Source organism: Chelmon rostratus, chromosome 6 (genome assembly GCF_017976325.1).
Source record: "Chelmon rostratus isolate fCheRos1 chromosome 6, fCheRos1.pri, whole genome shotgun sequence".
NCBI lineage: Eukaryota > Metazoa > Chordata > Actinopteri > Chaetodontiformes > Chaetodontidae > Chelmon > Chelmon rostratus.
In genome coordinates this window covers 14,404,121-14,430,275 of record NC_055663.1, presented here as the reverse complement: position 1 = coordinate 14,430,275, position 26,155 = coordinate 14,404,121, and the positions used below count along the sequence as shown (strand labels likewise).

The 26,155-nt window shown below is 42.6% G+C and overlaps 1 protein-coding gene across 1 annotated transcript in view; it reads left to right on the top strand.

Annotated features, from left to right (window-relative positions):
- pclob (piccolo presynaptic cytomatrix protein b) overlaps positions 1-26,155 on the top strand; it is a 61,393-nt gene that overhangs the window by 9,977 nt on the left and 25,261 nt on the right. Inside the window, exons 7-18 of the mRNA XM_041938643.1 lie at positions 5-212; positions 350-675; positions 1,247-2,152; positions 2,329-3,306; positions 3,541-4,395; positions 4,695-5,549; positions 7,180-8,706; positions 9,142-9,276; positions 9,455-9,716; positions 9,872-10,185; positions 19,210-19,398; positions 20,815-24,558. Of these exons, the coding sequence (XP_041794577.1) occupies positions 5-212; positions 350-675; positions 1,247-2,152; positions 2,329-3,306; positions 3,541-4,395; positions 4,695-5,549; positions 7,180-8,706; positions 9,142-9,276; positions 9,455-9,716; positions 9,872-10,185; positions 19,210-19,398; positions 20,815-24,558 (10,299 nt within the window). The remainder of the gene's footprint in view (positions 1-4; positions 213-349; positions 676-1,246; positions 2,153-2,328; positions 3,307-3,540; positions 4,396-4,694; positions 5,550-7,179; positions 8,707-9,141; positions 9,277-9,454; positions 9,717-9,871; positions 10,186-19,209; positions 19,399-20,814; positions 24,559-26,155) is intronic.

Below are 26,155 nucleotides of genomic sequence, written 5' to 3'. Positions count from 1 at the left end.
CCAGGCTCTCCTCAAAGGAAAATATCTACAGCAGCAGCACAACCCACCAAGGTTGAAGCTACTAAACAACCAGACAGTAATAGACAGACTGGCCCAGCTCCTGGTCAGAAAACACCACAGGAAAGCCGGAAGACAGGTCCTCAGAAACAACCAGTCCAGACAAGCCAAACTGCACAAAAGCAGGGAAATGCCACTGCAGCTACACAACAAGAGTCAGGAGGGCTCTTTGGTTTTGGTGGTCCTAAAAGTCAGACAGATGCTGCAAAGCCTGCAGAGTCAGTGACTGGGAAGATGTTTGGTTTTGGTTCCTCCATTTTTAGTTCTGCATCCACTTTGATTTCCTCATCAGTTCAAGATGAGCCTAAAACCACACCACCAGTTTCTCCCAAAATACCTGCTGCAAAGGAGTCAAAGTCCCCCCCAGCCAAGAAACCAGAACAGAAGAAACTAGAGCAACCCCAGCAGACAAAGGGTGCTCCACCAGCACACCCTAAAGTGGACAAACCTCCATCAGCTTTCCCAGCTATTTCCACACCAGGCCAGTCTACCTGCCCTCTCTGTAAAATGGAACTCAATGTGGGTTCTAAAGATCCTCCCAACTACAACACCTGCACAGTGTGCAAAAACACTGTCTGTAACCAGTGTGGGTTTAATCCCATGCCAAATGTTAAGGAGGTAAGATAATAAAAATGCCGTAGATTACCAAAAATAACTTTGTTGATGACAATTGTTATCTACATTATGTCTTTTTTATTTCATTTGATTGGGACGCTGTGTAAAACATAAATAAAACAGAATGTGATAATTACCTTATCCTTTCTGACATATGCTGAATTCAGACAATATATTAAATGTTTTACTTTCATTGATTTATGTAAATATCTGCTTGTTCTGAATTTGATGCAGCAACATGTTTCAAACAAGTTGGGACAGAAGCATCAAAAGACTGGGAAACTTGTGGAATGCTCCAAAAATACCTGTTTGGATCATTCCACAGGTAAACAGGTCCATTGGTAACAGGTGATAGTAACATGATTGGGTATGAAAGGGCATTACTACATGGGCTTGGGAGCACTTAATAAAACCATTGTTGGTCAACAAAGTACATTTGCAAGTGATCACATTCTGTATATATTAACATTTTATACAGCGTCACATTATTTTGGAATCAAGATTGCAATTATTGTGAGAAGCAAAATACATTGCATTGTACAAGCAGACTCATTAACTGTGTGCTCTAATGTAGGTGAAGGAGTGGTTATGTCTCAACTGTCAAATGCAGAGAGCACTAGGAGCATCTGAACCTCCAGGAACTCCCATGATGAAACTCCAGGCCTCACCAAATAAAATCACTGCACCTGCCAATGCCCTAAATAAGGAAACTCCCCCTCTTGATAAACAAAAGAAAGACATTCCAACAACTGCTGAATCTAAAATAAAGGAGACCCATGCACCAGGCTCCCCACAGAGAAAGCCACCAGCAGCAGCAGAGCAGGCAGCAAAGGCTGAAGTTGTGAAAGGACCAGAAAGTATGAAACAGGTCCGCCCAGCTGCTGGTCTGAAAACACCACAGGAGGGACAAAAGACAGGTCCTCAGAAACCACCAGACCAGACAAGCCAAACTGGACAGAAGCAGAATAATACTACCTCAACTACACAAGAGGAGTCCAGAGGGTTCTTTGGATTTGGTGGTCCTAAAACTCAGCCTGATGCTGCAAAGCCTGCTGAATCAATGGGTGGAAAAATGTTTGGCTTTGGTTCCTCCATCTTCAGTTCTGCATCGACTTTAATAAACTCAGCTGTCCAAGATGATTCCAAAACGACACCGCCAGTTTCTCCCAAGATGCCTGCCGCAAAGGCAATGAAATCACCCTTTGCTCAGAAAGAAGAGCAGGAGAAGAAACTAGAGCAAGTCCAACAGCCCAAGAGCTCTCAATTGCTACAAGCCAAAGTAGAAAAAGCTCCATCAGAGCCTCCAAAGGATGCAACTGCAACCCCAGCTGTTCTCAAGGCAGGGCAATCTACCTGTCCACTCTGTAAGGTGGAACTCAACTTTGGCTCCAAGGAACCACCCAACTACAACAAATGCACTGACTGCAAGAGCACTGTCTGCAACCAATGTGGATTTAATCCAATGCCAAATGTGTCAGAGGTAATGAAAATAATATAATACAAAATTATTAAGGGAAAACGTAATATATGACAGCCTATAATTCATCAGGAATACACTATGAACTGTAAACAGTACACATTTTGATATAGTGAAGTCCTGGCATGTAAGTGATGAAAATGTTTCATGTTTTAATTTGACATATTTTCTTGTTGCAGGTAAAAGAATGGTTATGCCTGAACTGTCAGATGCAGAGAGCCCTTAGTACATCTGAACTCACAGCTCCTCCTATGAAACCTCAGAATGCAGCTAACAAAGTTTTACCATCTGCAGTAGATCAGAAAATAACAGCTCCAAATCAAATGGAAACTCTAAAGAAGGAATTAACAAAGTCTGATGCACCTCCAAAGATGGAGACTACATTGGCTGATACACTTCAAAAGGAAGGTAGCTCCACGCCAGGTTCTCCTCAGAAGACAAAACTTACAGCAGCAACACAGGCAACCAAGGCTGGTAAAGGACCACAAAGTGAAACACAGGCTAGCCCAGCTCCTGGTCAGAAAACTCCTCGGGGTGTCTTGGGGGCATCAGGCTCTCAGAAACCAGCTGACCAGGGAAATCAACCTGAACTAAAACAGATTAAGGTCACCCCAGATACACAGCAGGAGTCAGGAAAGCTATTTGGCTTGAGCAGTCCTAAAACAAGGCCTGATGTTTCAAAAACAACAGAATCCATGACTGGGAAGATGTTTGGCTTTGGTTCCTCCATTTTCAGCTCAGCATCCACCTTGATATCATCAGCTGTTCAGGAAGAATCACGTACTACACCAGGCTCTCGTAAGATGTCTGCACCAGCACAAGTCTCTCCCAAGATGTCAGCTGTGCCCAAGATTTCTCCAAAAACGACTCCGACAGTTTCTCCCAAAATGTCTCCAGCAAGGGAGCCCAAAACTCTGACTCAGAAGCCAGAACAGAAGAAGGAACAAGAGGATTCCCAAAAGAGCAAAGAGGACAAAGCTCCATCACAGCCACCAAAAATGGCAACAATGTCCCATAAAGCAGGCGAGGCCACCTGTCCACTGTGTAAGGTAGAGCTTAACATCGGCTCCAAGGAACCTTTAAACTACAATACCTGCACTGAGTGCAAGACCATCGTCTGCACCCAATGTGGATTTAACCCAATGCCTATAGAAGGGGTAAGTGATGAAATGCAAATCATCCTTTGCAACCAAAAAAAAAACAAAAAACTTGATACATTGTATGCATTTATAGTATATTTGCAGTCACCTCATTTAAAACGATATACAGTTACTAATCTGTGATTTGTGACACATTGTTGTGAATTGCTGCAATTGTCAATTCCAAAGCAACAAAATAACCAGGTGTCTACTTTATTTTAGGTGCAAGAGTGGCTGTGTCTTAACTGTCAGATGAAAAGAGCAGTTGGGGCATCTGAGCCCCTAGGGCCCCCTACAATGAAGTCCCAAACATCACCCAGTAAAGTTCCTTCACCTGCTCCTGTCCAATTGAAGGATTCTTCTAAACCAACTACAACTCAAAAGAAGGACAGTCCAAATGTACAAAAGAAGGGGACCTCAGAACCAGTCTCACCACAGAGAAAACAGTCTTCACCATCACTGCAGTCAGGCAAACCTGAAGCTGTTACTGCGTCATTGAAACAGGCCAGCCCAGCACCTGATCATAAAACACCACAGGAACTACAGAAGACAGGTCCAAAGCAGCCACCAGATCCAATGCAACCTGGATCTAAGCCCAGTGATGCCACTGCAGCTACACAGCAAGAATCAGGAGGCTTCTTTGGTTTTGGTGGTCCTAAATTTCAACCTGATACTGCAAAACCTGCAGTGGCTGGGAAGATGTTTGGCTTTGGTTCTTCCATCCTCAGTTCTGCATCTACTTTGATAACTTCAGCTGTTCAGGACCAGACCAAAACTACTCCACCAGTTTCTCCCAAGATGTCTGCTGCAAAAGAGATCAAGTCCCCTGGTGCCCAGAAGCTGGAGCAGCAGAAGAAAACAGAGCCATCCCAGCAGACCAAGACACCTCCATTAGGACAGGACAAATTGGACAAAGCACAATCAGAGCCTCCAAAGGCTGCAGCAGTTTCCCAAATAGCTGTCAAACCAGGCCAGTCTACCTGTCCACTCTGTAAGGTGGAACTCAATGTGGGTTCCAAGGATCCTCCTAATTACAATACCTGCACTGAATGCAAGAACACTGTCTGTAACCAGTGTGGATTTAACCCTAATCCAAATGAAACAGTGGTAAGACTAATTAAAACAATTATATTCTTTATTACAATTTCTTTCACTACTTGAAAACTGTAAAGAGTCGCACCACATTTCTTGTCTCCTACTGGCTCTTCATATTGAGTTCAAATTATGTATGTTTTCATTATTTTCTCGAATTTATTAAATTGGAATTTTTAATTTATTTAACTCTGAAATCCCAAATCAGACTCTATTACTAGATTTGTAATAGCTGCTAAATACTGAGTAATTCTACTTAGATTACCTAACAGTTTATGATGGAACCTTTTTTTTTTCCTTTCTTTTTTTTTTAGGTAAAGGAATGGTTGTGTCTCAATTGCCAGATGCAGCGGGCTCTTGGAGTGACAAAGCCCTCAGAAGTCACTTCTGTCAATTCTCAGATATCTGCAAAACCTCAAAAGAAAGACATCATCAGCCCAGCTGAACCTGAAAAGAAAGAGTCATCGGCAACCCACTCACCTCAAAGGAAACTCTCGGCAATAGCACAGCCAGCTACAACTGAGATTGCAAACAAGCCAGAAGGTCAGAAACAGCCCAGACCAGTTCCTTCTCAGAAAACACCACAGGAGCCCCAGAAAACATTAGGTCCTAGCAAAACACCAGACCAGACAAGAAAAACTGAACGCAAGCAGAGTAATGCCACTGCAGCAACACAGCAAGAGTCAGGAGGCTTCTTTGGTTTTGGTGGTGGTAAAACTCAACCCGATGCTGCAAAGCCGGCAGAGTCAGTGACTGGGAAAATGTTTGGCTTTGGTTCTTCCATCTTCGGTTCTGCATCCTCTTTGATAACCTCAGCTGTTCAGGACCAGCCCAAGACCACTCCACCAGCTTCTCCTAAGATATCCCCAGCAAAAGAGATCAAATCCCCTGCTGCCCAGAAGAAGGACCAACACAAGAAGCCAGAACAATCCCAAGAGACCAAGAGACCTCCATCGGTGCAGGCCAAAGTGGACAAAGCTCCATCAGAGCCTCCAAAGGCTGCAGCAGCATCCCAAGCTGCTGTGAAATCAGGCCAGTCCACCTGTCCACTCTGTAAGGTCGAACTCAATATGGGATCCAAGGATCCCCCTAACTACAATACCTGCACTGAATGCAAGAACACTGTCTGTAACCAATGTGGATTTAACCCCATGCCAAATGTGTCAGAAGTAAGTAAGATTCACTCACGCTGTTGCCTTTTAACGTATCAATGAAGTGTATCAATGCTGTATATTCCTTATAATATCTACATTTTTATATTTGGTTTATTTTACACTCAAAATCTATATTTCCAGTCTAAAATGTGATGATGTGGTGTAAGTAAAATAAAACATAGAAATACATAACTGACTGTTGTGCTATACTATAATGGTATACAAATACAAATGCTCTACAGACAAACTTAACTCAAAATAATATGGTTTTCCCCACAGATGAAGGAGTGGTTGTGTCTGACTTGTCAGATGCAAAGAGCTCTCAAAGCATCTGAATCAGCAGAGCCGCCACTAATGAAACCACAGGCATCACCCAACAAAGTGTCCTCACCTGCTGCTGCCAATCAAAAGAAAGACACTATTCTCACACAAAAAGCAGAAGTGCCAGACAAAAATCAGAAGGATTCATTTCAAACGGATATTACCCAAGCATCAACCCCTGCCCCACTGCATGCAAAAGAGACCCCAGTTACTGTTTCAGCCCCATCAAAAGAGAAGAAAACTGCTTCCCCACCTACCAAGGAGGTTCCACCCTCCACTTCAACTCCCCAAGAGATGACAGCTGTAGTTTCAGACCTCATTAACCCACTGCCTGCTCAAGTTCTTCCTGTCATCACAGATATTGAAACTTCTCTCCAGAAGAAAAAAGATATTGCTCCACCAAGTTCCCCTGCAACTAAAGAAGTATCAGAAAAGAAAGAGGAGGAAGCTGGAATAATTCAGAAATCAGCAGAAACATCACTTGCCAAACCTGCTCCTCCAGAGGCACAGCCAATAAAACCAGGATCAGGTTTCCCTACCTTTGGAAGTCCTAAATCTCAGCGTGCTGCCTCAAAAACAACTGAAGCAATGACAGGGAAGATGTTGGGGTTCGGTTCATCTCTCTTCAGCTCAGCATCCACCTTGATAACATCTGCAGTTCAGGAGTCCCGCACAACACCACCAGGTTCACGTAAAATGTCTGCCCCAGCTCAAGTCTCTGAAAAGATGTCAGCTTCGCAGATTTCTCCAAAGTCCAGCCCCCCAGTTTCTCCAAGGATGACTTCAGCAAAGGAGGCTAAACTGCCTGCTGCTCAGAAACTACATCTGGAAAAGACACAAAACCCTCAGCAGGCCAAGGCTCCTCCATCAGGAGAAGCCAAAGTCGACAGGGGTCCATCAGAGCCTGCAAAACCAGAAGCCTCCCAAGCTGCTCCTAAAGTGGGCCAGTCTACTTGTCCACTCTGTAAATTGGAACTTAACATGGGCTCCAAAGATCTTCCTAACTACAACATGTGCACTGAATGCAAAAGCAATGTCTGCAACAAATGTGGATTTAGTCCTGTGCCAAGTTTAACAGAGGTAATTAAATGACTTAATACTTAACTTCATGTAGAATAAATTTCCTCATTCAACATTTTTGGTTATTTGAGAAAATGCAAATTGATTATCCTGGTTCATGTGTCATTTACATTTTTTTATTTTTTTTTGGAAATGTGTCCCTTCCAGTTGAACGAAGTGTTTATTTGGACCAATATATCAAAGTACTGTTTTGAGTGTTATTTACAAATGTAAGGATTTTTTGTTGTGTTTGTTTGTTTTTCAGGTGAAGGAATGGCTTTGTCTCAACTGCCAGATGCAGAGAGCACTTGGAGCTTCTGAACCTCCAGGTCTTCCCATGATAAAACCCCAACCTTCACCAAACAAAGAGGTCCCTGCCACCACACAGAAGCAAGAGACCTCAATGTCAACTTCTCAGGAAGACATCCCTAAACCAGTCTCACCCAGAAATGAGCTTGTTAATATTGCCACAACCAAAGAAACTGAATACTCAGCCATTGATGCATCAACAAAGAAAGTTACCCCTACAGCTGCTTCAATGCCTGATGAAACTGTTCCATCTGCTATCTCAAAGACTGAAGTTTCAACAGCTTCTCGAAAGCTTTCAGTAGAGACACTCAAACTACAACCTGGTACGCCCCAACAACAGCCTACAAAAGCTGTGACTTCTACTGCTGAGTCTGGTCCTCCAACAGAACAAGAAGTGGGAAAAACACCCCCACAAGAGCCTCCAAAAGATGTGACTTCTACTACTGAGTCTGGTCCTCCACCAGAGCGAGAAGTGGGAAAGACACCCCCACAAGAGCCTCCAAAAGCTGTGACTTCTACTACTGAGTCTGGTCCTCCACCAGAGCGAGAAGTGGGAAAGACACCCCCACAAGAGCCTCCAAAAGCTGTGACTTCTACTGCTGAGTCTGGTCCTCCACCAGATAGAGAAGCGGGAAAGACACGCCAACAAGAGCCTCCAAAAGATGTGAGTTCTACTGCTAAGTCTGGTCCTCCACCAGATAGAGAAGTGGGAAAACCACCACCACAGCAACCTCCAAATGCTGCAACTACTACTGCTAAGTCTGGTCCTCCACCAGATAGAGAAGCGGGAAAGACACGCCAACAAGAGCCTCCAAATGCTGCAACCTCTACTGCTAAGTCTGCTCCTCCACCAGAACGAGAAGTGGGAAAGACACCCTCAAAACAACCTCCAAAAGTTGGTACATCTCCAGCCAAATCTGTACCACCACCAGCTCAGCCTGCAAAACAGGAGTCAGGAGGCTTCTTTGGTTTTGGTGGTGCTAAAACACAGCCGACTGCAGCACAGGCTGCTGGGTCAGTGACTGGAAAGATGTTTGGCTTTGGGTCATCTTTTCTAAGCTCTGCATCCAATTTGATAACCTCAGCTGTCCAGGACGAACCGAAAAGTACACCTCCAACTCCACGGAAAATGTCCACTACATCCCATGTCTCTCCTAAAACTACACCACCATCCTCTCCTAAAACATTGCCCGCAAAGGATACCAAGCCACCTGCTGTCCAGAAAACTGAGAGGCCAGAGAAACCACAGCAGGAAAGGACTCCTTCAACAATACAAACTAAAGTGAACAAAGCGCCATCAGAGCCCCCCAAGGCACCAACAAACACACAAGGTGCTCCAAAAGCAGATCTGTCCACCTGCCCACTCTGCAAAGTCAACCTCAATATGGGCTCCAAAGATCCTCCCAACTACAACACTTGCACAGAATGCAAGACTACTGTCTGCAACCAGTGTGGATTTAATCCAATGCCAAATGTGGCTGAGGTAATCTTTTGCTTTAGGTTTACTTACAATTCTTTTCAAGAAATTACAAAGAACGTTTATTTATTGATTCAAATAAGTATTACAATAATAATAAGTGCATTTTTTAACTAGTGAAACAGGAAGTTTTAATTTAATGCCAAACAATGTCTTGCCAGCGTCTTGAGATGCATTTAATAGTTTATATAGAAAGTTCATTCTGTTTATCCTATCTGTAACTATAAATGCCAGACCCACATGAATAATGAATCAACAGATTTAGTCCTCAGAATCGTTGTGATTATAGTTCATATAAATGAATGACCAATGATTGAATACATTTGACACAAGGATGCCTGAAGTGGTGGAACAAACATCTCCAGGATTTGTCCAACAAAACACTGTGCTGCTTGCTTTTCAATAATGATTTCTAAATTTTTTTGCACTTATTGTTTTCAGGTGAAGGAATGGCTTTGTCTGAACTGCCAAATGCAGAGAGCCCTTGGAGCACCTGAGCCCACTGGACATCCTGTCGTCAAAGCTCAGCCCTCCCAAAGCAAGATTTTTACATCCCCTGGTTCTGAACAGAAGGATGTACCGACATTAGTCCTGGAAGATAAGTCTACAGAATCTTCAGCAGTCAAAAAAGAGGACATTCAAGCACCTCTACACAAAAAAGAAACACCCAAAGCTGAGGCTCCATTGTCAACTGCAGTCCAAAAGACGGAGACACCTCGACGTGGGTCTCTGAAAAAGACACAGGTCCTTTCAGGTACTGAACAAGGACAAGGCCAGAGTGTTGCTGGCCTGCAACAGCCTGTTGGAAAATCCCCACAAGTACCGCTTTCTCAAACTACAAAGCCAGAAGTCAATTCAGGTCTTACAAAACAAGAAGCTGGGAAACCACCACAGCAGCCCTCAAAATCTGCAGCCTCTGCTGTCAAATCTGCACCGCCACCAGCTCAGCCTGCGAAACAGGAGTCAGGAGGCTTCTTTGGCTTTGGTGGTCCTAAAACACAACCTGCTGCTGCAAAGTCGGCTGAGTCAGTGACTGGGAAGATGTTTGGCTTTGGGTCATCTTTCTTAAACTCTGCATCTACATTGATAACCTCAGCTGTTCAGGATGAACCTAAAACTACACCACCTACTCCACGTAGGATGTCAACTACAGCCCATGTCTCTCCTAAAGCTACACCTCCAGTTTCTCCTAAGATGTCCCCTGCAAAGGAGACCAAACCACCTTCTGTACAGAAATCAGAGCCTCCTCAACAGGCCAAGCCAGTTTCATTAGCACAGGCCAAAGTAGAGAAAGCTCCATCAGAGCCTCCAAAATCCACAGAAGTGACCCAAGTTGCTCCTAAAGCAGATCTGTCCACCTGTCCACTTTGTAAAGTTGAACTGAACATGGGCTCCAAGGAACCACCCAATTACAACACCTGCACTGAATGCAAAAGCACTGTCTGCAACCTTTGTGGATTTAACCCAATGCCTCACACAGCAGTGGTAAGTGCAAGAGGTTTTACTTTACATAATTTTCACACCAATTTTAATGATTATTTTAGGTTTGGTCTTGAAAATTGCCCCTCATGATTTCAAAAGCAAACTTTACAATTACAGTAGTGATTATTATGACTTCTTAACAGTAATGTCCACCAGTTTTCACATCTGATAAACCATACTTAACATCATTCTTTATTTATGGATTCAAGTAAACTGCTTCTCTGTCAGTACATCTTGCAACAACAAAATAACTTCTCTAAGGAAAACTGCACTGTATTGTACATCAGTCATATGTAACAAAGGCAGAAAGCATCCAGTGCAAATTTCAATACAATAATTCTGAGATATTGGAGATGGGAGATATAATGAATAAATAGTAAAGAACAATGAATTGGCAAACTTTGAAGCAGGTGACAACACATCCTTTTGTTCAGCACTCATGTCAACTCCACATGAAGAAATATGAATACATCCACTGGCAGTAAATATCTATGTTGCTGCTGGTATACATTTGGCCTCCATGTCAAAAGTAAAGCACAACATTGTTCTTCATATCATAAATAGCTGCCTTACATTCTGTGATACATACTGTACATGTTGGAGCTCTCTTTGTTTGGCCCTCAATAAGCAATGTCACATCGACATTGCATTATATAAATTACTTAACAGTATAGTGCAGTTTATGAAACAGTTTATTTGATAGTTCTTATTAATTGAAGAGCACTATTTCTTGAATTATTGAATCATAACCTTGTTATTATTCATACTGTTACTTGTTGATTCTTAGACAGTCAAGCAAACTTTAATTTGAGTTGGAGTGATTGGTCTTTTTACTTGGTGGAATATTCTTCTGCTGTGTAAGGGGTGGAAAAAATGGGAGATTGGCTGTCATGCAGCTTTTTATTTCTATTGAAAATTCAGGACACAATAGGCTGAGTTTTGCTCCATTGTTGATTTGATCTTCTTGACAAAAAACATGAGTTACAACTGTGGTGGAATAATAAATGAAGTTGTCACAGCAGAGAAAATACTCTATATGGAGACCATGCTTGAATTGGCTTTCAGACTGAGTTTGACCAGATGTCTGTGAGCTATTAATTAGTGTGACCTATGTGAATTATTGACCTCCTATGAGAGGTTCTCAAACAAAATTTTAGACATACTAAAATTCAAGCTATGTAGTGGCTGCTATCCCTCCACTAGAGTGGCCGGAGTTATTACATAACGACTCATGAGAAGAGTGCCTCAGCAGACTGGCGCACTGAAACAGTATTAAAGTGATTGAGGGTTGTGCAACAGCATTAGTGAGATGAGATCTGCTGCCATAGCTGACCAGGGAATCTCCAGCCCCCGTGAGAGATCTGAGATGGCAAAGCCCTGTGATATGCCAATAAGCAGAGGTGGAGCAGATTAAGTCCAACACAACACGGTGCAGTACATTAGAGCAGCAGACATTTCCTTTCAGGCCATCTGTCTCTCGCAGATCAGTGGCTCCATGTAATTCAACAATTTCCCCTTCATTACATGTGGGTGGCAGTCGCACGTGTGTACCTGCTTTGTGATGAACCCACACATGCAGGTCATTGTTAAAAGGCAGTGTACCCTTGCCTGTTCATATCCTACATGCTAGGTGCTGTAATATTTTCCTTTCTGACCAGCTCACATTTCCTTGTGGGGCTGGTCTGTTCTTCTGGTAGCAGTATTAACAGTTAATGCCTTAAATCATTTATAAATAGCTTTTGTCGGACCTATCTGTGATTTGGTGAGCTCTTTATTCTTTTCTCATAGTTGTTTCAGTGGCCAGTTTAAAGTAGATCAAATGATACAACAATGCACCCTAAGCACATATTTAAAATGTGGGTGCAGTTCAATACAGTGTCCCGTCAGTCATGTTAGTCATTATACTGGAGGCTTTTGAATAAGGTCATCTTTGATTCTTATTCTTTCATAAGGCGAGGTCCTATTTAAACAGGAGAAAAAGTTGGTGTTGTTAAACCTGGAAAATACGCAGCAGATGCATTAATTGAAATAATGTGAACCATTTTCCATAAAAGACGACATATTTCTGGCTGGCAGTTATTTATGAAAAAAGGACAATACTCTTGCATTCTGTTTACTCTCAGTAAACAACAAAACCCTTTTCAGCAGTGATTGAGTCAATGTGAGCTTTCTTTTTCCTAATTTCTTTATTTCTGCCTTCAGTTTGGTTTCCCAGAGAGAGATTAACACACACTCAGTCCAAATGGCACATTATTATGGAGAAATAACACTGACAGAGATGTGCCTCTTATGTAATTGACAATTCGCACATTTTTCGTGGATACCAGAGAGGGGGAAGAGCCTCGGGGTAGAGGTTGGACAGGGGGGAGGGACAAGCATGGATGATTGCTGCTCTGTGTACAACATAGATTCATTCCTCTTAATAGCAGAGGAAAACAGAAATAGCTTGGCCTTTGCACAACTGAATAGGATGAGCTGCCATACTTACTGCTGCCCTGTGACCTGCATCATCCAAACTGCTGTGACTTCTGGTTCTCCATCATGAATGTGCATGGCTCTTTAGTAGAAGGGCAGAGCTATGAAAAGGATATGAGGTTCAAAAGAAAGGGAGGCCACTTTAGGCAAAGTGAGTGCTAGCAGCAACTCTATCCATTTTTCCTTTTGCCCGTTCTGCCTCAGCTGATGCCATCAAAAGCCTGGGACTGACTGTTGTCTGATAAGTAGGACACACGTGTGTTGTGCTTTGCCAGCTAAAGCTTTGTGCGCGACAGACGAGACAGTACCATAGTTCCTCAGCATTTTTTTTTATGTTACCACGTGGCTGCATCTTGGGCTCTTTAGCTTTTTTTTCTTGTCCCAAAATATTAGTTTATTTTAACATCCGTTGGATGAATGTGCTTACAAGTCAAAGGTACAAGCAGCTGACATTTTGCAAAGCTTCCATGAGAGACTAATTCATGACAAGATGTATTATCTCTGACACACAGGCCAGCAGAGAGTACCCTTAAACTTGCAACATTTCCGGAGTCTTTTCATGAGCCCCAAACTTTTTTTTAAATATATATTCTTTACACACAACAGGTCTATGTGCAAGATGTTTCCTGCTGTAAGCCAGACAACCACAGACTGTTGGCCCCATGACAAGAACAAGCACCTAGTGACAGTCTTAAAAATAGTCACTCTGAGGAGAGACCAAGCACAGCCTACCTGCTGCATCCCTGCTCTATTTTGACATCCTTTTTAAGAAGGTACAATGAGTCTAGCAGAGGTAAAACTGAGCAGGCTCATGCTTTGGACCTTATCTTATTAATCTGAATAATGAAATCATTGTTGTGTATATTTAGAGCTACTGCTCTTCAGTTCAGATTATTGCATTAGTCAGTTTGCTTTAGAATGGTTCAAGTATGTTTGACGTTTCAAGACATTTTGAAGGCTGTGACACTTATCCATCAAGCTGAAATGATTTCCCTGAATGACAGAATAGGATCCATATTGAATTTAAGCACATTCTGTGGCTTTCTGTCATAAAAAAGCTAGAAAATAGGACCTCACCTCAGAGATCCAGCTTGTAATAATGTAACTCCTAGTGTCTTTGCATTCTATTTATGCCACATCCTCTCACTGCCTCTTCACCCCATTGCACTTTGCCATCAAGGGAACGTTTCCTGATGCGCTACTTGACAGCTTGCAAAAAGAGCGGGGTGTATTTCCTTGTCTTTAGAACGAAGCACTCTGCTTATTACAGATTAGTAGGTCAACATTCTCTATTATCAGAGGGCTTGATTTATGAGGAGTTCTGCTCTGTGGGGGCTGCTGAAAGCCAAGTATATTAGCCAGCTACAGCTTGTGCCAAAGGCATCTGCCAGAAAATCAATAAGAAACTTACCAGCTCCAGTATCAACAGCAGGAAAACACTGATGAGAGGCTGGGAAATAGTGCTATAGTCTACAGTTCAAAGACGATCTGTTCAGTCTATCTTGCATAAAATGTAAATTTCAGGACCACTTAGATACCCAGTGAATGGTGTCTTGTAGGAAAATGTGAGTTTGTACAAATGATATAAACTTAAATTACTGGATTGATTCATTAGCATGGAAATGCAGGAGTGGAAGGTCTGAAAGAAGTTTGAAAGATGTTTGTGCATTTGAATTTTACATTTGATTTACAATGTCTTTATAGTTGTTGAACCACACACCTGTCATACCCCAACACTGACAGTGAGCAGGGCTTTTTTCAGTTATCTGCGATGCATGGTGGAATGTGCCAGTTGCGTATGTAAGATAGGAATAACAATAAATACACACTAATTTGTATGAAAGTATAAAATATTTAGGTATCTTAAAAGTCAGTATTTGAAGGTAATTTGTGCCCAATGTGAATGGGTTCTTTTCCTAAGGTGCTGCATAAGTCTTTTGCTGTGATAAAAGTGTACTGGGCAATTCTTTATAAAGCTCTGCAGATCCAGCCTAATGCAGCACGCCTGTGTGTCAAGAGTATAATTTCCTGACTGCTGTCATTGTGAAGGTCTGGTAATCCAGCTCACAGGCTAATCGTGAGGAGCAGCCTCTCCCACAGCTCTCCGCTTGGGGCTCCTGCTCTTTACTCATAAAACAGATTTAATTAGACAAAAGGATGATGGCAACTTCCCAAACCCTGTGGCTCTGATGCATGGCCCTGAGACTGTGTGGCTGTGAGGCAGTGACTGGCGCTGGAGGGGGATGTGATGAGATTAGGTTTTTTTGTTGACTGAGGGTTTTTTTCCAGTCAGATTTAGAATTAACAGGTCAGTTGAGTTTCAGATGTAAGGTTGGTGTAGTGGTGGCATGCAAATGTTAAATCTCCTTGCTGATTTGTTTGGCATTTATTTAGCATATCATACACAATGCAGAAGTGCGACCCTTCAGTTGCATACTTCTGTAATTGTTCTGTTCATCTGTTCTTCGCTTGGGTTGATAAAGGTCAATTATCATGCTGAGACTTGGACCTGTTTGATACCAGCACCTGGAGAGGTGTGAGGGACAGGGCCATATTTAGATTACAGGAGAGAAGGAGGATCCAGTGGACCAGCAGAAAGACTCAGGAATGCAAGGCCACGGCTCAGCCATCTGTGAAAACTGCTGTTGGATTCTTCTCTATCAGTCTTAGTTCATAGCTCCTTTCAAGTTTGGGCAGAAGCTGAATGGGGAATAGGCCACAATGTCTGAGTTTAATGAGTTATGCAAATGTGGTTTTTAACAATCCTGTGGCTTCTTAACAACTTGTGTATTGTTAATGTGTGTTAATTTCAGAGGGCAGTTATCTTCAGTGGCTGAAAATGAATTTAGGCTACGTTACTTTGATGCAACTGATTTGTGGCATAGCAATGATAGGCTTTCTAACCTACTCTAATTAGCTTTTTCATATCAGTGTTTCTTGAGGAATTATGAAATTGATCTGATTTTTACATCCAAGTACACTTCTGTCTCAAATGGAAGGATGAGCTATTAACTGTTCTTTTCCCCCATATTGTGTCAAACTATGGTTACGGCAGCACATAATCTTTTTTTCTTTTTACACACAAAAAAGAGACCTTTGAACACATTTCCTCCGAAATGATCATTACAATTGTATACAAGTATAGAGTTTTTATTATAGATAGCATTAGTGGATATGAGCTGCCTTTGATAAGTGGCAGCCATTTACTGTGTTGGGTCTATAAGATGGTCAGAAAAGTAGGAAGATCTGGAGTTTAGTTTCAAATTTATAATTTGAATGGCCTTGGGAGTGGCATAGTTTTGCTGATAAGCAACATGCATCCTACAAGCATGACAGAGGAGGAGCAGAGCAGTTGAGGGGTGTGTGGGAATTATACTGCTAATAGATGTTTAAGGCTGAGTAGTGGGACATGCAAGTTTGAGATTTGTAAAGAATTGTCTAGCCATAATTATCAACTCTGTCTTATGAACTCTTTTTGCTCAAGAAACACTGATTTATGAGCTCTTCTGTATTCAAGCTGAGCTAGCCACAATGCACTGCAGTGTCGTAACTGAAAAAATAAATTACCCTGAGTAAGAAGTATCTTTTATATGGACCTTACAGTTTGTTTCAAAGGCAAAGATCAGTGAAGCTGATCTTGCATCAGTTCACATGAAATTGAGGTTTAAATCATTTATTGGTTGACATGACTATCAGCATCATGCACTATGCTGATGAGGCTTTGTTTGTAACTGTTGGAAACCAAAAGGATTAACATATTCCTGAGTGACCCACAACTGACTGAACAGAAGCATCTCAGTATCAATCAAATTAGATATCATTTGCCAGTATCAGTTCTCATTAGTTGCAGTTCTGTTTGCTATAAGTATTTCTCAGTCACCGAAAGCAAACACAGCAATGCAGCTCACAGTGCTTTTCTTACAGTGTTGCTGTTGCCCACAGTCTCAGGGTCTAACATCAGCGCTTATATTCTCATGCTTCATAATAACAATGATAATGACCCTTGATAGGACAAAAAAAAATTACAAATTACTTTAAGTGATGATATTTTGTCAGTCCCCTTTTAATCTTCCCTCTAGTCTTGTTTTTCTATTTAGGAACATGATGGCAACAGGTCTTAGCAGGGTGATATTTTAGGCTTGTTTAGGTGGGGGGGGGGTGTCCAGCACAGCTGGATTGTAAAAGCAGGCCTAAGCCAGAGTATGACAGAGGGTAGATTACATCATTTACCAAAGCTCAACTCAGCACACGAGCCCTTGACTGTGTGTTCATTTACGTCACTGCTTCCTGAGTCAGGGCTAATCTCCAAGACGAAATGTACGTATTTAGCGATGCATTCAGATACTTCTCCTGTTGATCTGCATGAACATTTGTGTTCACGTGTGGTTTTATAATTAAGATGTATAAAATGTGTGTAGGTTCTAATGCTTTATCTCATAGATAAAGGATTTTAAACTTAATGGTTTCACAAACAGGATATGTGTGCGATGTAATCTCCTCCTCTGTCCTGTGTACCAGAACTGCTCTCCCTGGCTCTGCAGAGGCAGGCGCATTGCTGTGATTTGGTCTGCTAGGTTGCTAGAGACACACTGTTTTATCTATTGACAGCTTATGCCTTCGTCTCCTCCTCAACTGTCCATTGATGGATCTTAGATCTGATAAGAAATGTGCCTTCAGAGGATTACATTTTTAAAGTAATAGCTTTGCTTATAAAATGTGATTAGCTCTTTTGCAAGGTAAGCATTTTTATTGCTGTTTTACAAGTATCGTAATTTAAAGCAGCAGGCATGTTAATATTACGGATGATGAGCTTCTATTGAAAATGTTATTTATGATTAATATTTCTGTCAATGCTTTGGTTGTTTTAATTGTCCAGCAGCGGTAGTGCAGGGTGAAGATTGAATTTATATTTGAGTACTATGGCATTACTCAGCATAAGAGACTGTGTTGGATTTTACCACGTTGTTATCTATAATCAGTTGTGGTTAAAGATGTGGTTTAGTGGTTGAAAATGTGAAAACTATGAGTTATTAACCACTGCAACACAAAATACCTCATTGCCATGGCACATATGACATGGCAGTCTGAGACCTAAATGTTCCCCCAAAACGCATAACTGTAACCTATTACTTACAACTTCAATAGCAAATATTCTAATACTAAGACTAGACACCAGACAGCTAGGTATACAGTAAGTTTGATTTCTTTTCTTTTTTTCCTGTTTGTTTGTGTCTGTAGTCTTTGGACTGGAGTAAAATGTTGCAGCATTTCACAAAATAAAGAGATATGGTTGTCTTATTCCAGTAAAGTAGGCTTGTTTTCACCAAATTCTCCTCCACAATGAAGTTGGAGCTATGTTACAATGAAAACTACCATTCCAGCCTAATCCAGTTCCTGGTCAGGCTGCTTCTCAGGCTTTGCTTTAGGTTTTGCAGGCTTTTGCAGTGTAACAATCTTCTGTTAGATTAAAATGCTTCTTCTCTTTCAAAGTTAGCTTCAGTCCATCCACTCTCTTACTGCTTTTCTTATGTTTATAAGTCTGAATAAAATACCAAAGTAAAATATAGAATTTAATAAAAATTTGTCACTACCTTTTGTTAATAATACCATTTTAAAATGTAGACTGCTGACCCTGCACTAATGTTATGTCTCTGCACACACACACACACACGCATGCACGCACGCACGCACGCAGCACGCAGCACGCAGCACGCACGCACGCACGCACGCACACACACACACACAATAAATGCATTGGAGAAAATACACTGTATTAGTTTTATTATTTATACCTATCTAAAAAAATGTACCAACAAATTTCATACAACAACCACCATTTGAGTTCACTTGTACAAACTGAATAGGATACATGCATGCTTCAGTCAGACGTTACATCAAGGATATTACCATTTATGACAAATGCCTTGTACAGTTGATTTGGCAGAAAAGGATCTGCTTCTGTGAGTGAATTCTCAAACAGTACGGGTAGGACTGCATCTGTTTAGTGAAAACAACACGTTACAAAAGCCACAGCGGTGCTGTTCACCCATATGAATATGATTGTATGTTACTAGTTAGTTGGTAGCCAAGCAGCTGATGAATGAGCCACTGATGATGAAGCATGAATGAAGCAGCTGATGATAATCAGCTAATGCAAGCGTGACTTTAGTGCTCTGCCTGGAATAATGCAATGCTTCAGTTATCTTGCTGAACAAAAATAATAACTAAAAAATAGGCAATAATTAGCCTGATCGCATTGGCTTTGTGCAATAGCTTAATCCTGATCAGCTAGGTGAATTAGGCTCATTAAGATAAGACATTCCCCAGTAAGCCCTGCTTCTCTTATCCTCATATATGAAATAATAATTGCGATCTGATGTGAAAACTGCTAAATTTTGATTTAGCATCAACTGAATACATAATCAAAAGTCTTTAACTGTACATGTGACATACCACAGGTCACAAAATAACTAATTGGACCTGTAAAATGGTTCTATATTATTTTCTGTAAAGTACACTTTCTAATCATGTGTTGTGTTTGTTTGATCACAGAAGGAATGGCTGTGTCTGAACTGCCAGACTCAAAGGGCTCTGTTGGGACAGTTGGGAGACTCAGGAAAAATGCCCCAGCCTTCATCTGTATCTGCCAAGCCAGAGACCCAGGCCACACTTGCGACCAAACAGGCAGAGCCCACACCTGCGGCCACGGAATCACAGCCCACACCTGCCCCCTTGGAGGCAGTACCAACAGTTCCAACCCCAGAAGTAAAGATGGAACCTACATCTGTCAAGATGGAAATGACGTCCACAGCGGCCTCTGCACATGACGAGCTTGAGACCACATTCAAACCCACAATAGCAAAGGTTTCACCTGTTATAGCAGAAAAACAGCATTTAGTAGCATCCACAGCAGAACCCATTCCACCCACTATAGTCCCTGTGCAACACACTGTAGTAACATCAAAGGTTGACGTGCCAAACACAGATGTTCCCAAGACTGTAACAGTTGGAGATACAGAAGAGGACGTGAAAAGGGAGCTCAGTGTGACAGAATTTCCCAAAACTGAAGAGTCTAAACCTGACCTTCCACAAGTCAAAGTTGAAGAAGGTGTTGCTGTACCTTCCTCTTTCCCAGTAACTGAGGCTACAGTTCTACCCACCTCCCCTATTGCTGGGGTTGTTCCAGTGACTGAAACACAGCCAGAATTGCCTGCTCCCCAGAGGATTATTAAGGAAGTACAGTCTGTGCAACCAGAGTCACATGTACCACAGCTGGAAGTAGAGCCAGTCGTAACAGTTGACAGCAAGGAGGTGGCTGATAAATTGTTTTCCGACATCACTTCAACTCCAGAGACACAACCAGCATCTACAAAAAACATCAACATAAAAGTAAGAATGATCCTTTTGAAAAAAAAAATGTATATATGTGTGTGTGTGTGTGAGTGTGTGTATAAAAGGAAATAAATAAATTAGATCCAATAGAGTTATATAAAAGGAAACAAATCAGATACAATGGAGAACAACTTTGTCATCACTGCACTGCATTCTCCATATTGTTAAAAATGTACTTGAAGATTAAATACCAGCGTTTTCTTTAAAACATGTAGGCATCTAATTTCTAGCTGTGTTGAAATTGTGAACCCTATGTTTCGTTTCCTCTGATAATATGGAAGACTGATATTGAAAAAAGGAAGCACAAAAAGCATTAATTTCAATATGTATGCTGTATTTTAATAATTACCTGCACTGCATCGTACTGCTTAGTACGATTAAGATAACATTACCTTACAGTATTTGTTGACCCATCATTTGTTAGTATACGTCATTCCTAATTTTTTACCATATGATGACATAAGTATGATTATTGTGATAACACCTAAAACTAGTGATGAAACCTTTGTGTTGTTGTGGTGATATTGATTAACTCCAGAGAAGCTTACAATTTGTTTAGTATCTTGTTATGTGTTTTTGCATATTTCAGCCATCATTGCTTATTTTGTATAAGACTGGTGAATGATGCATCTTTCCACTGAACTGGATTATTTTCAGCCTTAATAACATGTTGCAGTTACAAGTAAAAACAAGATAAAATATCTGTCAGTGTTTGTTTCAGAAAGTCTGGTTCTGTCATTGACTTTTTTTTCTTTATATTTTTAGGAGCAAAATGAAACCAAGGAAAATGATATCTCTGCAGCAGCTACTAAACCTGGAACCAAAGCAGAGGAGCCTGATGAAGATCAACCCCACATTTTACCCATATCACATGAACTGGAGGAGGGGCAGGTGGTTAGTGATACAAGTAAAAATGATATAAGTACCTCTCCTTCCATGCCAGCAAAGCAGGAGGTTAAAGCTGAAAGAAGGCGCTTAAGTTTCCAAGCAATGGATGAAAGCAGCGAAAGTGAGCTCACGCCTTCACCCTCACCTGAAGTCCAGAGGAGAAGGCTGAAGGTGAGCAATATTTCATCCAGCAGTGAGGACATCAAAACTGAAAGTGCTGACTCCACGATGGAAGATGAAGAGTTTATCCGCAGGCAGATAATGGGCATGGGTGACGAAGAAGAAATGTCTCTTTCAGAAGATGAAAAAGAGAAGAATTTGGCAAAAGAGGAAGCTACCATGGAGGCTGAGCTTGATAATGTTTCAGTAACAGTCAAATCCCTTCCTAGAAAAAGTAGCACGGATAAAAACGACACTCCAGCCACGGAAAAAGCCCTCCAGAAAACTGACACTGCAACTACTCAAGATGCTGAAACAATGCCCAGCGCTACTTTCAAGAAAGCTATTCCAGTCATGAGACACAGACAAAGCACTGATGAAGAAGTTGAGAGCATCACAGAATCTCTGTCAAAGGGATCATCTAGTGTTCAGGCATCTAGCTTTACTCCAGGATCTTCACCTACATCAGCCTCATCTCTTGAGGAGGACAGTGATAGTAGCCCCAGTCACAGGAAAACTGGTGGGGACAAACAGCATCGCAAAGGTAAGCACAGGCAGCCAACTCAGCCTCTCCCTACTATTGAAGACTCCTCTGAGGACGAAAAGATTAGGGAGGAGGAGAAGTCGAGAAAAGACAAAGATGAATTTCAGGCCCATGGCCAACCACGGTCTCCAACTGAAGATGTGTCCTCCACAGAGGATCTGAGACAGGTCACCGTAATGGATGAAACCAGCAGAACATCTGGCTCTGAGTATTCTGCCAGTATAGAATCAGATCCAGAATCAAGGCGGGTTATACAGAGGGGACGTAAGCCTTCACCAACAGTGATTCCATACACTTCTGATCCATTTAAAGACAACGATACTTTAACAAAATCACTGAAGAGTGCTGAAGAAGCATATGAGGAAATTATTCAGAAGACAAAGGCTATTCCAGGAGAGAGTCCTCCTGATATTGAGCCCCTCTATGGAGGAATGCCGATAGAAGACTATCTTTACGAATCCTTAGTTGAGGAACCTGAAATTAAAATGAGTGTCTCTCAAGAGGAAGAGCTCAAACAGGATACTGGCTCTGAATGTCTCAAAAAGCTCAGGTCTCCAGAGGAGGTTTATGAGGAGATGATGCAGAAAAAGAGAGAACTGATGATGATAGAGCAAGAGTTTCAGCAGGCCCAGACAGCCATGGAATCTTCCTCATTGGGGGCTCCAGCCACTGAGTCAGTTGCTGAGACCTGCATGGTATCCATACCCATAGAAGAGACATCCCCTACTGGACAAACTGATATGCCTCTTACAGGCACTGAAATTTCCAGCGAAGTGCCAGTGAAGAAAAAGAAACGCCCAGCTCCACCACGCCCTTCTGAACCTCCTAAGCGCAATGAGGTTACTGTTGTTCCCAGTATTCACAGTGGATCTATAGGTTTTGTTAGGCCTATGGTTCCTCAAGATCCTGCGCTAAGAAAAGCATTGTTCCCCATACCAGACCTTAAGATTACCCAGTGTTCATCTGGGGAGGAAGAGGATGACAGTCTTGCAGATGAATATGGTGTTGGTATTTCCTCTGACATTACACCCAGTGACGACTCTGAGACTAAAGAAGATCCAATCATAAGCCCACCTTTGTCTGAAACAGCTGAGATGGGACCTATCTCTGTGGTCTGTGAAATTCCAGAGCCAAAACCTATTCCAACTCCAATATCAGCTCCAGAACTCACCACTACACCGTCTCCTGTATCACCAGTATCACCACCAACTTCACCAGCCACTCCAGATTCCAGTTTGGCTTCTAATGCTACATCTTCATCCTCGTTCCAAGCTCAAACACCTCTTTCACCAGATTCAACTCCACTGTCTACACCAACACCTCCTACTTCATTTGTAACACAGTCACCTCAAGAGATCTTGCCACCATTGCCTGCCACCACTGCAGCAGCAACATCTACTGGGGGCTCAGCCACAGTTATTGTTACAATACCAGATGTGGTGTCAGCTCCATCCAAAGCTCAAACAACTGCCGTGGTTAAGGCTTCTGCACCGGAAGCCCCAACTCCAGCAGTAGTGGAGATGTCAACTCCTGTACCTGTTGTGGTTCAAATGCCAGACTTAGTTTCATCTCCATCTCAGGTGGTTATTGAGGCTCCAGCTGTCATACAGGTCTCAGCACCAAGTCCAGCACCTGCTGTTGTTTCAGCTCAACCTACAGCCCTAGTTGCAGCTACACCTATTGCAGTCTCCACTCAAGATTCAGCCCATGTTGTTTCTGCTTCTGTCAGTCTGGCCTCACACCCTGGGCCAGTCATAGTTCAGATGCCTGACTTGGTTTCAACTACATCTCCAATCAGTGCACAAACCCCTCTACCAGTCTCAGCACTAATAACTACCACAGCTCAAGCCGAAGCCAGAGTGGTACATTCAGTCCCTGTACAACCAGCCATCCCATCTATAAGCCCAGTAGTAGTCCCAGCTCTAGCTCAGACAGCTCAGGTGACTGCACCAGCTCCAACATCAACTACTATAGTGAAAAAGAAGGTCCCACCTCCTCCTCCCCCTCGGTCCACTTCAGTGTCATTACCTGAGCCTAATACAGAGCTGCAGCTTATAAGGACTGCTCAGCCTGTCCCCTCTACTGTGACCACCGCTGGAGCTATGGGAACCACAGTGGCTGGCCAACCAATGCAGTCGGTCGCTGTGGATATACAGCCAAGAATGGAAGAAATACAACCAGATAGTGTGGCTGTACCTCAATTGGTGACTCCAACCAGACAAGGCCATGTAGTCATCATAGTGCCCAGTGCAGAAAACATATCTCTGCTTGGACGAATCCCACAAGATATAGCTAGCACAAGGCCAATTGCTTCGACTCCTTCTCTGCCACAAACTAGTCAAATAGCCACACACCCGGCATCAAATATTCCCAGCACAGATACAACTTCAATATCCACTAGAGTGTCAGCAGTGCCAGTGGCTTCTACTCCACCACTTCCGCCTAAACCTATGGCAGGGACAAAAGTTATAGACACTGTAGAAATACCTGTGGCAGATACACCTCCACCACCACCTACTACATTAGCTAAGCCAACTGTTTATCCAAAGCCACCAGTTCCCACTGCAGTGACAATTGCTCAAGCAACAGTTTGCCCTAGTCAAACCGCCAAACCTCCTCCACCCATACCACCTAAACCTGTATCAATTCCAGCAGGACTGGTTTTCAGCCACAAGCCAGGAGAGAGTGTCAAGCCACCTCTTCCTGTGGCCCTCAAAGCTGCAACACTGCCTAGGACCAAAGAACCTCCAAATGCTCTGTCACTTAGCCTAACGCAACCTGTGGAGTCTAGGTTGGGTGCAACATCTCCTAAGTCACCTTTGTCTCCTAGACATGCCAAATGTTTGCAAACCTATGTTGTGATAACCCTTCCATCCGAGCCTGGCTCACCAACAGAGGGCATAACAGTCCAGGCACCTGTAAGACGAGGCTCCATCCCATCTACAAAAGTGTCAGGGGTACGGACCACACCTTTAGAGCAGAAAACACCCACTGAGGCATTCTCAGCACAGGCAACAGTTAGGAGAGCCTCTGTCCCCACTGTAAGGCACCCACATCCAATACCCACAGCTCCAAATGTGGCAGTAGAGCAAGTGACACCCTCTGAGGTAGTAACTGCTAAGGTGCAAGCCAGGAGAGACTCTGTGCCTTCTGTAGTGCAACCACCACCATCTGGGGTTGATGTTATTGCAGTGTCATCAGACCATGACACATCTATTCAAGCACATAGTGTACCTCTTCCAATTAAGAAACCATATGTGCAACAACAACAATCAATTACTCAGCCACTGCCACCACTTAAAGCAATGACTGAGGTCATCACAATGCCCACAGAGCCAAAGATTCTTATTCAGCCACTAACAGTCCAAGCCACAGCAAGAGCACAATGTGCACCATCTGTTGCTCAGCATCCAGACTTCATCACAGAGGTCATAACAGTTCCTCCAGAGGTTTCGGCTGAGGTGCTAGTTCCAGAGGCCTCAATACCAACTGCACCTGTGCAGCCACAGTCTGTGACAGATGTTGTTGCTATACCATTACAGCCTGAGGTTGTCACATTTGTTCCCCAAGAGAGACCAGCTGAATTATCCTCTACTGTTCTTCATCCACAGATTGAAACTCAAATAGAAATGCTACAAAAAGAAGAGGAAATGCTGACTGATATAATTGTCACGGAGGCAGTTGTAAGATCATCTATACCAGCAGTGAGTCAGCAAATTCCTGTTCAACAGCAAGTTACAGTAGTTGAAGGTTTCGATAATACTTACACTATCGCTGAACTCCCATCCGTACCACAAGCTGTTCAGCCAGAAGAAGTTTTGCCTTTAGTGACAGAACAGCTATTCACACAACAACCGCTTAATGTAGCTGAACTGGTGGCCCTCCCAACAAAGTTTGAATTACCTACCGATATTATTACAAGTGACTCTGCTGTAAGAGTACCAGGAGTAGCAACAGTATGTCCAGTGCCCCATCCTGTACCTGTAGTAGCTGAAGTTAGCCCAGGATCTGAAGTAGCAAAGTTAATGCCACTAAATACAGTTGCTAAACTGACCACTCCTACAATTGGTGACGTAACCCCATCACCTCCTGTCATGGAAGTTCAACAAATGGCAGTACAGCCGGAAGTCCCGCATGTTACTTATATTCCACAAGTCTATGGAGGAAGATCATCCTCTGTCATGTCACATTCTACACCACCATTGGAGGTCATAGCACTGCAGCCTGAACATGAAACACCCAGAGAGATTGTAATAAAGGAAGTTGATCAAAGAAAAGCATCAATACCACCATCAGCGATGCAGTTTCAGGCAATGGCTGGAATGCCAGTTGGAGTTATGACAACTGAAGAAACCACCAGCAGGAGGACATCTATATCGTCCATAGTGCCGACACCATACAGTACAAGTGAGATATTTACCTGTCCCGCAGAGTATGAAACTCCCACACAGGTGGTTACAAGTGAAGCCTTTGCTGTCACAAGGAGAGAATCCATAACCACGCAGCAATCACAGC